Source organism: Antechinus flavipes, chromosome 3, assembly GCF_016432865.1.
Source record: "Antechinus flavipes isolate AdamAnt ecotype Samford, QLD, Australia chromosome 3, AdamAnt_v2, whole genome shotgun sequence".
In the NCBI taxonomy this organism is placed as follows: Eukaryota; Metazoa; Chordata; class Mammalia; order Dasyuromorphia; family Dasyuridae; genus Antechinus; species Antechinus flavipes.
The window spans coordinates 609,089,522-609,101,718 of NC_067400.1; the positions used below are offsets into that span (position 1 = coordinate 609,089,522).

The following is a 12,197-nucleotide window of genomic DNA, read 5'->3' on the forward strand; positions in this document are numbered from 1 at the left end:
GTGGCTTTAGGCAAGTCTGAATGCTTCAGTTTTCTCATCTATAAAATGGGGATAATTATGCAGATCTAATGAAATAATAGTAGTAAAGTGTCTAGTACATAGCAAATGCCTTGTGAGTAGTAGCTATTATGAGTGTTGTGTAAATGTCAGCTATTTATTATTATTATTACTGGGTAGATGGCCAAATAGGACCCCCTGAGCTGCCTGGTGGTTCAGATACCAATGTTTTGGCCATTATCAACGTGCCTATTCCCTGTTCTCCTGGAAAAAATCTTTGGTTTTTTGTGCCATACAAAATGACTTATAAGCACAAGTTGTTATGCAGCAGCAAGCAAGTTGGAAAGGAACTTTTTGTTCCAAATAGTTCCCTGCTGGCCCTGAGGCTGAAAAATAATCATAAACTGGAGCCCTTGATCATGGATGGGGCCTTCAAGAGGCCGAAATTCTTCTTCCAAAGTAACAGCAAACCCAGGGCCCCAGAGGGTGATTAATTTCTCTGCCTAATTCTGTAATTTTTAAGTATGACACCTTGTCCTTTCCTGTAGCCAAATAGGAACTAGGAGGAAAAGAATCAGAAACACCCATAATTTTTACCTCACAACGTCCCATAACCCCCAGGATGAGCCAAGAAATTATTCAAACTCTCCCCCAAACTCATGCTTTTCCATTGGATTGTTTCTGTTTCCCTGGAGGAAGGGAAGAAAAAGAGTTTTTCTACCCTTCCTCCAGGGAAACAGAGGCTCTGGACATTTTACATTGGCTCTGGACAAAGCACCTTTTGCACAGTTGACTTGCATTATTGTTATTTTTAAAAAAAACTTTGGTTTTTTTCCATTCTAGCTTTTCTCTGATCAAAAGGCTGTCTTCCCTAGTTACAGTCCTTCTTTCTATCAGATACCTCCTTCTTTATGCCCTAATTCTGCCCTGAAACACCCCCTCTTCTTTTATATCTGGGCAACTTCTGTACTCAGAACATTGCAGGCTAGAAATAGCTTCTGTTTTCTAGGTGGGAAACCAGGCAAATCTACCTGAATAGGGCTCTGTCCCTGTTAGACTCCTGAGCTAATCTGAGCTGCCACGGCCCCCAAGCTGAGCAGACATGCCATGAATCACGAATCCAGGATCCCCCCGCCAGCATGAACTCCTCCTCCGGCCACGGCTCCCAAACACAGGGCTGGAAGCTCCTGGAAGCATCCCCTGCCCCTGCCCCTGCCCAGTCCTGCTTAGGAGGGTCGGTACTGCTTCGAGGAGCACTAATTCAGAGGTACCAGACCAGTGCCAGAGTGAGGGCCTCCTCAAGCTCTTCCCTTAATCCAACCTCCCTTGGGCTTCTCCATTTAATGCACAAGTCCCTCCCTTTCACCCTGCCAAATGGAAGGAGTATCTGACCTAGAATTAGGAAAAAGAAAGTTCAAATATGGTCTCACATACTTACCAGCTGTGTGACTATGGATAAGTCACTTAACTCTGCCTCAGTTTCTTTGTCTGTAAAAGGGGGATAATAATTGCACCTATCCCCAAAGTTGTGTGGATCAAGTGAAATAATGTTTGTAAGGCACTTAGTACAGAATAGATGCTACAAATGTTAGCTATTATTTTTATTAAGAAGGCCCTATTGAATTCAGCAACAGAGCAACAAGGTAGCCCAGAGGATAGAGCACAGGGCCTGGAATCAGGAAGATTCATCTTCCAAAGTTCAAATCTAGCCTCAGACACTTCCTAGCTGTGTGATCCAGAGCAGCTCATTTAATCCCGTTCGCCTCAATTTCTTCACCTGCAAAACAAGCTGGAGAAGAAAATGGCAAATCACTGGAGTATCTTTGCTAATGAAACCCCAAATAGGGTCACGAAGAGTCAGCCATGACTGAAAAAATGGCTCAACAACAACAAATTGTCTTCAGCACCAAGTGGTTCATCTCCTTCTCCAAAGACTCTTTTAGTCCCAGCAATGAACTTGGCAACCAGGATACTTATTACCCAAAACTCCAAAAAGGAAAGTCTGTTTCCTTATCGGTCAAATTACATTCTTTTTTTTTTTATTATTAAAGCTTTTTATTTACAAAACTTATGCACAGATAATTTTTCAACATTGACCCTTGCAGAACTTTGTGTTCCAAATTTTCCCATCCTGCCCCCCATCCCCTCTCCTAGATGGCAGGTAGTCCCATACATGTTAATAATTGCATTCTTTCTTACTGTGCTTGTAGCTTTGATCCTCCAGGTCCAATGTCAGCTGGAATTTCATGTGAGGTCGTCATCACCTTTAAGCCGAGGGTAAGTGTTCTTGATCCAAGTGTTCTTGAACTGCCTCGAAGCAGCTGGCAGGGGCTAAACCCATTAAAGTCTCTCCTCGAGTTACTAGTGTTTCCTGTCTAGATTTCTGCTGAGAGAAACAAAAGCACAGTGACTCATCGTCATGGTGAATGATGGGTGAAAAGGAACATAAACCCAGGCAGGGGCATGAGGTGGGATCTGCCCACTAGTTTAGGGAAGGGGAAGGTATTTGTTAACTCTGCATGATCTTCCGGGTCAGCATCCCATTATCACACTGACTCACCTTCTTCCAGGTGTGGGTCACCTCCCACAGGTGTGGGAGAACATGAGAATGAACAGTCCACTAAGGCTCTTGAGAAGTTTGCAAAGGCTCATTTGTGATGATCTGACTTTGTTAATCCTGTGTCCCTTAGTGGTACAGGGAATGATTCTGGGAGATGTCCTTCTGAGGAAGAAAGGCCATGTGGTGGGTCTGTGTGTTGCCCCCACCCCAGAATACGCTTTGCTGCTTCATAGGAATCCCAGGGGCATAGGTCCAGAATTGGAAAATCTAACTTTGTCCTTTCACAGAAGAGAAAACTCAGGCCTGAGGGAGGGAGGAGGGAGGGAAGGAAGGAAGGAGGAAGAAAGGAAGAGGAGGAGGGAGGGAGGAAGGAAGGAAGGAAGGAAGGAAGGAAGGAAGGAAGGAAGGAAGGAAGGAAGGAAGGAAGGAAGGAAGGAAGGAAGGAAGGAAGGAAGGAAGGGAGGGAGGAGGGAGAGAGGAAGGGAGGGGGGAAAGGGAAGGAAAAGGGGAAGGGGAAGGGAAGGAAAAGGGGAAGGGAAGGAGAAGGAAAAGGGGAAGGGAAGGAGAAGGGGAAGGGAAGGAAGGAAGGAAGGAAGAGAAGGAAGGAAGGAAGAGAAGGCGAGAGGGAGAAAGGAGAAGGAGGGAAGGAGGGAAGAAAAGGGAAGGAGAAAAATTCATAATGGTTGTATTCATTTTGTTTTGTTTTTTTAAAGATAAATAAAAATCTTGAAGGCAACATCACATTTTTGGCTCAATCAGGTTCATTTTCTATCCCACTGAAATGTACAACAAAGAAATGTGTTGTAAGTAAAAAATTTTATACAATCTACTTTTTTCCCCAGAATCTTCTTGGTTGAGAAATGTTCACGAAGTTAGGAGAAACAAATGTCTGACCCAAGAGTGAAGAGTCTGGGGAGGGAGGATCATATCCTAATCCACCAAGTTGACTGGCCACTAGCCTTCATCACCTGTTGCCTAGAGTAGTCCTTTTCTCCACAATCTAATTCTGCCTCTGATTCAAACCTAATGGAGATCTTTCCTTAATGGGAATTTATGGAATAGACATTGGTGTAAATTACTAATGAGTGGACTTGATTGACCCTCAATCAAACTAAGATGCAGCATGGAGTAATAACAGGAAAGCAGGCTTCAGAATCAGCAAGGTCTGGATTCACAGCTGTGTCCTTTAACCTCCTGGTGTTCCCAGGCAGGTCTCTAAATAGTTAAATTAAAATCTGCGTGTTCACGTGCCTTCCTAAAGGGAGTTCTCTGGGAGCTCATCATACCCCTGAAATCACAGGTTTAACCCCAGATTAAAAAAAAAAAAAAGATCAAATCATTGAAAAACTGGTCAAGTTAAGCCTCCTCCCAGATACCTGGAATTCTTTTATATATATCTTTTTATTTACAAGTTATATGCATGGGTAATTTTTCAGGATTGACAATTGCCAAACCTTTTATTTCAACTTTTCCCCTCCTTCTCCCCACCCTTTCCCCCAGGTGGCAGGTTGACCAATACATGTTAAATCTGTTAAAGTATAAGTTGAATACAATATATGTCTACATGTCCAAACAGTTATTTTGCTGTACAGAAAGAATCGGACTCTGAAATGTTGTACAATTAGTCTGTGGAGGAACTCCAAAATGCAGGTGGACAAAAATACAGGGATTGAGAATTCTATGTAGTGGTTCATAGTCATCTCCCAGAGTTCTTTCCCTGGATGTCACTGGTTCAATCCATTACTGCTCAATTGGAGCTGATTTGGTTCATTTCGTTGTTGAAGAGGGCTACGTCCATCAGAATTGATCATCATATAGTATTGTTGTTGAAGTATATAATGATCTCCTGGTCCTGCTCATTTCACTCAGCATCAGTTCGTGTAAGTCTCTCCAGATACCTGGAATTCTTAAATCCGACCTCCTGGTCCTTCATGACAGTTTATAAAGAATCTATCCCTTACTCTGTTGATAAAGAAAGTGAAGAAATGAAACTATTTTCTGAATTAACATCCCCACCCCAAACCTTTACCCCATCAAAATCTCCCCATTTGGGAGAAGAATGTTGTAAGGAAAGCCTGAGTTCTCCAACTGCTTTTCTGTGTTGAGCAAATAGTCCTGGGCAGTGGGGTATCTGTCTACATCATCTCGATACCATCTTTTGGAGCATCCAATGATCAGTGATGTGAACACTACAGTACCTATGACAGTCCACTGGGACTCAGGAGAATCAAATCATCCCTTTTACCTGAGTCGTAGGGTCATCTTTGGCAAGCCCTTCATCCCAGAGTCATTTCTCCCAACTTAAATGGTTATATATGTGTGTATGGTAGACATATGTGTGTGTACACATACACACACACACACTCATTTGTATGCTTCAGACTGTATGAGGAAGGAAAGCCTTAAGTATACCTAAGAATTCATGAATAGCCTAAGACTAAAAAAAATCCCTATTGAGTCTACAGCAAATATTCAATAAAATCAATGAATCATCTCTAGGTCAGCCTTTGAGTACTACATATAACAGACCAGAAGAAGAGTGAACGTTCATTTCTTTATTCTCCCCAGTCCAGTCATTTTCCAGCCCACTGGGGCTACTAGCATATTCTTCATTTCACAGAATACTTTGTAATGTGGAAGAGTTCTTAAATGAACCAATTGAGCATTTGTCATGTGCAGGAACTGGAACAGTTGTAACACCCATTGAGTTGAGATGAATGTCTTGGCTAAAGTCACAGCAAAGGGCTAAGGAGTGATAGTTTCCTTGAGGGTACCAAATTTGGTGATTACAGAAATGATGGAAGTTTTAAAATAAATAAAATAAAAAGCTTTTTTAAAGTTTGTAAAATATCTAAATGCTCAGGACAGAAAGGAATGGCTTCAGTTGGGACTGAGGGAATGAGAGAGAGAGAGAGAGGCTGGAATACACCTATGAAAAATCCAGACTATGCTGCTTGAAGAATTAAACACTTACTGCAAGGAAGATGGAGAGAATCTATTTTTTTAAAATAATATTGTGTCAAAGGATATGAACAGACAATTCTCAGACGAAGAAATTGAAACTTTCTAGCCATATGAAAAGATGCTCCAAGTCATTATTAATCAGAGAAATGCAAATTAAGACAATGCTGAGATACCACTACACATCTGTCAGACTGGCTAGAATGACAGGGAAAGATAATGACAAATGTTGGAGGGAATGTGGGAAAACAGGAACACTAATACATTGTTGGTGGAATTGTGAATACATCCAGCCATTCTGGAGAGCAATTTGGAACTATGCTCAAAAAGTTATCAAACTGTGCATACCCTTTGACTCAGCAGTGTTTCTACTGGGCTTATATCCCAAAGAGATCTTAAAGGAGGGAAAGGGACCCACGTGTGCAAACATGTTTGTGGCAGCCCTGTTTGTAGTGGCCAGAAACTGGAAACTGAGTGGATGCCCATCTGTGGGGGAATGGCTGAATAAATTGTGGTCTATGAATATTATGGAATATTTTTGTTTGGTAAGAAATGATCAGCAGAAGGATTTCAGAAAGGCCTGGAGAGACTTACATGAATTGATGCTGAGTGAAATGAGCAGGGTCAGAAAATTATTATATACTTCAACAACAATACTATATGATGATCAATTCTGATGGACGTGGCCATCCTCAACAACGAGATGAACCAAATCAGTTCCAATGGAGCAGTAATGAACTGAACCAGTTACACCCAGTGAAAGAACTCTGGGAGATGACTAAGAACCATTACATTGAATTCCCAATCCCTATATTTTTGCCCGCCTGCACATTTGATTTCCTTCACAGACTCTGATTCTTTTACAAATAATGGTTTGGACATGTATACTTATTTTGTATTTAATTTATACTTTAATATATTTAACATGTATTGGTCAACCTGCCATAGGGGGAAGGGGATGGCAGGGGGCGGGAAGGAGGGGAAAAATTGCCAGACAAAAGGGCTGGCAATTGTCAATGCTATAAAATTACCCATGAAATTAAAAAAAAAAAGAATTAGGAAAAAAAAAGTAATATTGTGGAATAGAAGAACCACCTTCCCTGAGACATTCAAGATTAGCCTGCATGAAAAGGCCTCTTAATGGGTCTTGAAGGCAATGAGTGGGTGCTGGGTTGAAAGGAAGAATTGAGTGAGCTTCCACTGCAATTTCTGCAAAAGGAATCTCTCCATTGAGGAGGAAGGAATCAGTCAAATAAGGTTCCACCAATTTTATTTTCAAATAGCATTAAGGCTGATATTCAAGTTGCTACCTGTGGCAAAATTGTTCTCCAAAAATTTGGCTTTAAACACCATCGACAATAATTGTAATCCTTGAACATTTTCTTGGACATAATAAGTATGTAAGTTTTTCTGCTTGAAATGGTAGATGTTTATTTAATTGATGTTACTGATTATCATGGGGCAGGGGTAATTATGGTTTATCTACTTGCAGCTGTCCCTGGATAAAGAACTCATTGACTTTGGCACATATGTGGTAGGAGAGACTGTTTCACGGACCATCACCCTGGAAAACCATGGAGCCCTGGGTACAAAATTTCAGGTTCACACAAATGTTGATAAATGTGATTTGGATATCAGATCCTCCAACATAACAGAAGTGAGTATGTCGGACCATTCCATCATTGGTAGACTTAGAAAATCTTCCAAATAAGTTGATCCATTTGGGAAGGAGGAGATTATACAAATAACTTTTCCTTTTACTCCTAAACTTGAAGATATAAGGCACAATCCACCACAACCAGCTGTAATAGTCATTTCATTCATCTCTGTAGCCATCAAATTTGGTACCCTCAAATAAAGTATTGGTCTTCAATTATCTGCTGTGACTGTGACCAAGAGATTTACCCAGCTCCATGAACATAATCAAGTTCCAGTTTCTGTTCATGAAAAATATCTAGAAAATGTAAATGTAGATCTTAACCAAAGATTGGATGGTTTTTCCTCTCCTGCCATTTTAAAGTTATCAATCTTCCTGAATCAAAAAGATGGTCCAGTCTTCTGAAAAAGCCTCACAAAAATTCTTTCTTCTCTCCTTTCTTTACCAAACTCATCCTTTCATTTCTTGATGACTTTTCATTCAGAATTACTACCTTAACCCACTACAAATTTTTGTTAAATAATTTCAAGTGGGCCCTCTCTACAGCAAGGCAATCCTTTTATATCTCTCTAGTCAATTTACTATCCCACCTCATTATAACACCTGTTTCAAGCCTTTTCATCACTTCTCAAACCTCTCAAATAACCATCCCCAATCCTCTCAGTTATAACTTGGTCTCATGTTTCACTGAAAAAAAAACTCACATCTTTTAGATGCTTTCTAACATTTTTCCTCTTTCATCTCTTTTACACAAAGAAATGGCCCCTTTTCTTGCCAAGTTAAATTCCTGTACATTTATAAATAATCCCATTGCATCCACCTGTCTTCAAATTGCTTTCTCTATTATCCCCATTCTCTCATCTGTCTTCAATCTCTCCCTGCCTATTGACTGCTTCCCTTTTGCTTAAAAATATGCCCATGTCTCTCTCATCCCAAAAAACTTTTCATTTTATCCTTCTATAGTCATTCATTATTGGCCTGGATCTCTTCTGCCTTATCTACAATAGGTGTCTCTATTTCTCTCCTTTCACTTTCTTAATTCTCTCCAATTTGGCGTCCAACCTCAAAATGATCTCCCCAAGCTCTTCATATCCAAATCAAATGACCTTATTCCTCATCCTTCTTGAATTCCCTGAAAGCTTTGACCCTGTAGACCCCATCTCTTCTCTCCTGCTTCTCCTCTTCCTTAGCTAGCTACCATCTACTCCTTTTGCCATTCTTTCTCAGTCTCCTTTGCTAAATCTTTATCCAATTTATGCTTTCTAACTGTAAATGTTCCAACAAGGCTGTAACTGGGCTCTCCCTTCTCTCCCTCTGTACTATTTCATTTGGTGATCTTACGAGCTTCCTTGTACTCAGTTATCTTTATGCTGATGATTCTCAGATATATCTACTTTTCCAGCTTTAACAATTCTTTTGCTGACCTCCAGGCTCCCAATTCCCAAAAACTGGGACTATTGACTTCTTGAATTGGATGTGACACTTAAACTCAGCATGTCCAGAATTGGACTCATTATCTTTCCCTTCAAACTCTCTCCTCTCCCTAACTTCCCTATTACCACCAATGGCACTTCCCTCTTTCCCTCTCTTCCTCCTTCTCTCTCTGTCTCTCTGTCTCTTTCCTCTCTTTCTCTCTGTTTCTCTCTCTCTGTGTTTCTCTCTCTCTCTCTGTCTCTCTTCAGTGCCACTGGATCCTCACACAAGACCTTTCTTCTCCTAACTATATGCGGTTTTCCTGGTTGGCTCCCATGCTTGGATATTTTTTCCCTTCTCATCTCTACTTCCTGAATTGCTTGGCTTCTTTCAAGTGTCAGAGAAAATTCCACTTTCTAAAAAAAGCCTTTCCCGATTTTTCCTCAGTTGATTATTTGCAATTTACCTTTGTTTGGTCATTATTGTTTGTCTATTGAATTGTAAACTTCAGGAGAAGGCCTTTTTTGTATCTCCAGAGTTCATCACAATATCTGGCACTAGTTGACACTGGTTTTTGTTCTTCATTTTTGAAGAGGACCAAAATTTTGAAAAGGACATTGCTATGTGGGAGTCAAGGCACAGTATGTCTCACTGGTGCTGATCAGATCAGTACAAGTTCTGAATTATGTACAAATGGTTCATACGAATATTTAAATGTTTTTTGACTGACTGGCGTTCAGGTCTATGGGTTGGTTCTCACAAATTTCATTCTCTAGGGTAGCCTGAAGTCCATTTAATTCAGATCCACTTGGATCTCTTTCCATTGGAATATCAACAATCAGAGTTGTGGGGCAAGGAGGAGGTGTTATTTATCTCCCTTTAGGTTCTTTACTTTTATTTGAAAAACACTTACCTGGGGCTGAGCACCTGCCCTTTCTCTTTTCCCTAAGGTGGCAGAAACAGTTATAACTGAATGGGATTATGACCTGTCTTCCCAGCTTTATTGGAAATATCATATTGAGCTTTTAATTTATTTGGATCCTACTTCTCCTTTCATTTTTGACAATGTGATCTTTCTAAAGTCAGAGAATGTTAAAGTAGTGGTATTATCAAATAGAAACAGGGGACACTAAATTATACATAAGGATTTCTGCTGCTGTAGATGGACTTAGAAAACCACATGTTTACATTATCTATATTCTAGTGTATTTTTATTAATTTTGTTCTCTGCTCCTACAAATTGACTTAGAAAGTCAAATGTTCACATTATCTCTGTTCTAGTGTATTTTTGTTAATTTTCTTAAATATTTCCCAATTGCATTTTAATATGGTTTCTGCCAGGGGAATTGGCTTTCAGCATGTGCTTGACACCTCTGATCCAGAGAGCATCCCCCAGAAATTCTATCTTCCATCTCCTTTCTTCTTCATTCAAATTTAATGGGCTGTAACAAACTTTAGAGGATCAGAGCTATTCCGTTTGCCTCAAAGAGAATAGAACATTGTGCTTAAATCCATTTTTCATGTATGTTGCACTGAACATCGCTGTGGATTTTGTGTAAAAAACAAGAAAAACCTGCCATGCAGAGAAGTCTAAATTTTGGGATAGAAAAAGGGTATGCTCTAGCCTAGGGATGTCAAACTCAAATTAAAACAGAGGGACCACTAAGTCATGCATTTGTTATTGCTCAGTCATTTCAATTGTAGCTGATTCTTCATGCCATTTTGAGGTTTTCTTGGCAAAGCTACTAGAGTAGTTTGCCATTTCCTTCTCTACCTCCTTTTACAGATGAGGAAACTGAGGCAGACAGGGTTAAGTGACTTGCTTAGGGTCATACAGCTAGTTAAGTGTCTGCGGTCAGATTTGAACTCAGGAAGAAGAGTCTTTCTTACTCTATATCAGGCACACTGTGCTCTGTGGCACCCCCTAGCTACCCAAGGCATATATAAAGAACCCTAAAGGCAACAGATTGAATTTATTTTAAAATGTGGTACTATCTATGTTTTATTGTATTTTTATTTGTTTTGTTGAGTAATTCCCAAAAATGTTCTAATCTGATTTAGTCATAGTCAAAAGTGTTGCCCCACTAATGGGCTTCTGCTATAGCCAATAACAAAAATATTTATGTTTAAAATAAATTTTTGCTATCTTTTATTTTGTAATTACCTATATTTCCCAATGTGTATCTCTCCTGTCCCCTCCCAGAAAGCCATGTCTTAAAACAAAGAAGAAAAAGGAGAAAGGAAAAAGAGTTCCACAAAACTAACCAACATATAAAAAAAATCTGATGTTATATTGGATATTCTACAGTCCTGGTCTCCCATATTTACAAAGAATAGAGGAAATTACCTTTTCATATCTATTTTAGCTTAGCCTTCAGTTTCTATTATTTTTGTTATTATTTTATTGTTATATTTTTAATAGGGTTGTAGCCATCCTTTATATTGTTTTACTAGATCTGCTTATTTCACTTTGCATTGATTCATTTAAATCTTCCCATACTTCTGTGTACACACCATATTCCTTGTTCCTTATTACTTTAGTATAATAATATACAATTGCATTTAACCACAATTTTAGCTTTAATTGATATTAAGGAATTGATATTGTTCTCAGGAAAAGTACTACTTTTAAGTATGTGGAGTTATATGGGACCTTTCTTCAAACAATAACAAAAATTTCTTAAGTACCTCCTGTATACAGAGAACTATGCTTGGCACTAGAAAAGATAGGAAGTTTCTTCCATTAAAGAATCTTCTAGGAATATAGGACAACTCTGCTAAGTATCATCTGTAATATTTTATTTATTTTTATTTTTTGGCTTGGTCTTATAATTTTATTTTTGTAGGGCAGAATTAGAAATATAATACCTTATTCTTGTAATAAAATTATAATACCTTTGCCTTTCAAGAAATTTCTTTTCAGTGCCCTTGAGAAGTAGACTGACCCCCAAATCTATGGTGAACCAGAAGAATAAGGAAAATATAGTATGTGCAGTTAAGAAAAGAGGCCTACAGCTAGATAATAAGCCCTAGCATGGTCTTCAGGTTTAAAGGAAATTGAATAGACCCAATATTTTTGGTTAAGTATTTTTGAATATATGAGTTTTAGATAGAATCTAAGTGCTTTCTTAGCCTAAGGTTATGAGATGAGGAATGGAGAAAGGAACCTATTAGACCCAGTCTTAAGTAACAGCTGTAAATTCATAACGGATTTTTGGGTAAAAATAGAACAGTTTGGACAGGCAGGGATTCAGCTGAACTCTTCCAATATTCCTGTCCATATAACTTTAAAATATCATCTCAAATAGAATCCTGGAACGGCAGAGCCAACAAAAGGTTGGAGTGAAATGTTTGGGTTTTTTCCCCAGCCTAAGACAATTTAGGAAAAGAGTTTTATGACACTGGGGTGAGAGCCAGCTTGGAGTGCTGGGAAGGAGAAGCAACAACAGTGGCTCTTGGAGGTGGTTGTACAGCAGAAGGAACACCTTTGGGAGATCTCAGTCCAGAGACATTAAGGGAACCAGACAATTGGTCAGGAAGAGATGACAGAGAAGTCTGCTGACCCTGGATGTAGGACCCTGGTACACTGTCCATACACATTTCCAGGAC

At 39.4% G+C, this 12,197-nt stretch overlaps 1 protein-coding gene across 1 annotated transcript in view; it reads left to right on the forward strand.

Annotated features, from left to right (window-relative positions):
* Positions 1-12,197, forward strand: part of CFAP74 (cilia and flagella associated protein 74) — a 132,863-nt gene that overhangs the window by 53,657 nt on the left and 67,009 nt on the right. Inside the window, exons 15-17 of the mRNA XM_051988786.1 lie at positions 2,208-2,274; positions 3,271-3,360; positions 7,011-7,175. Coding sequence (XP_051844746.1) covers positions 2,208-2,274; positions 3,271-3,360; positions 7,011-7,175 — 322 coding nt within the window. The remainder of the gene's footprint in view (positions 1-2,207; positions 2,275-3,270; positions 3,361-7,010; positions 7,176-12,197) is intronic.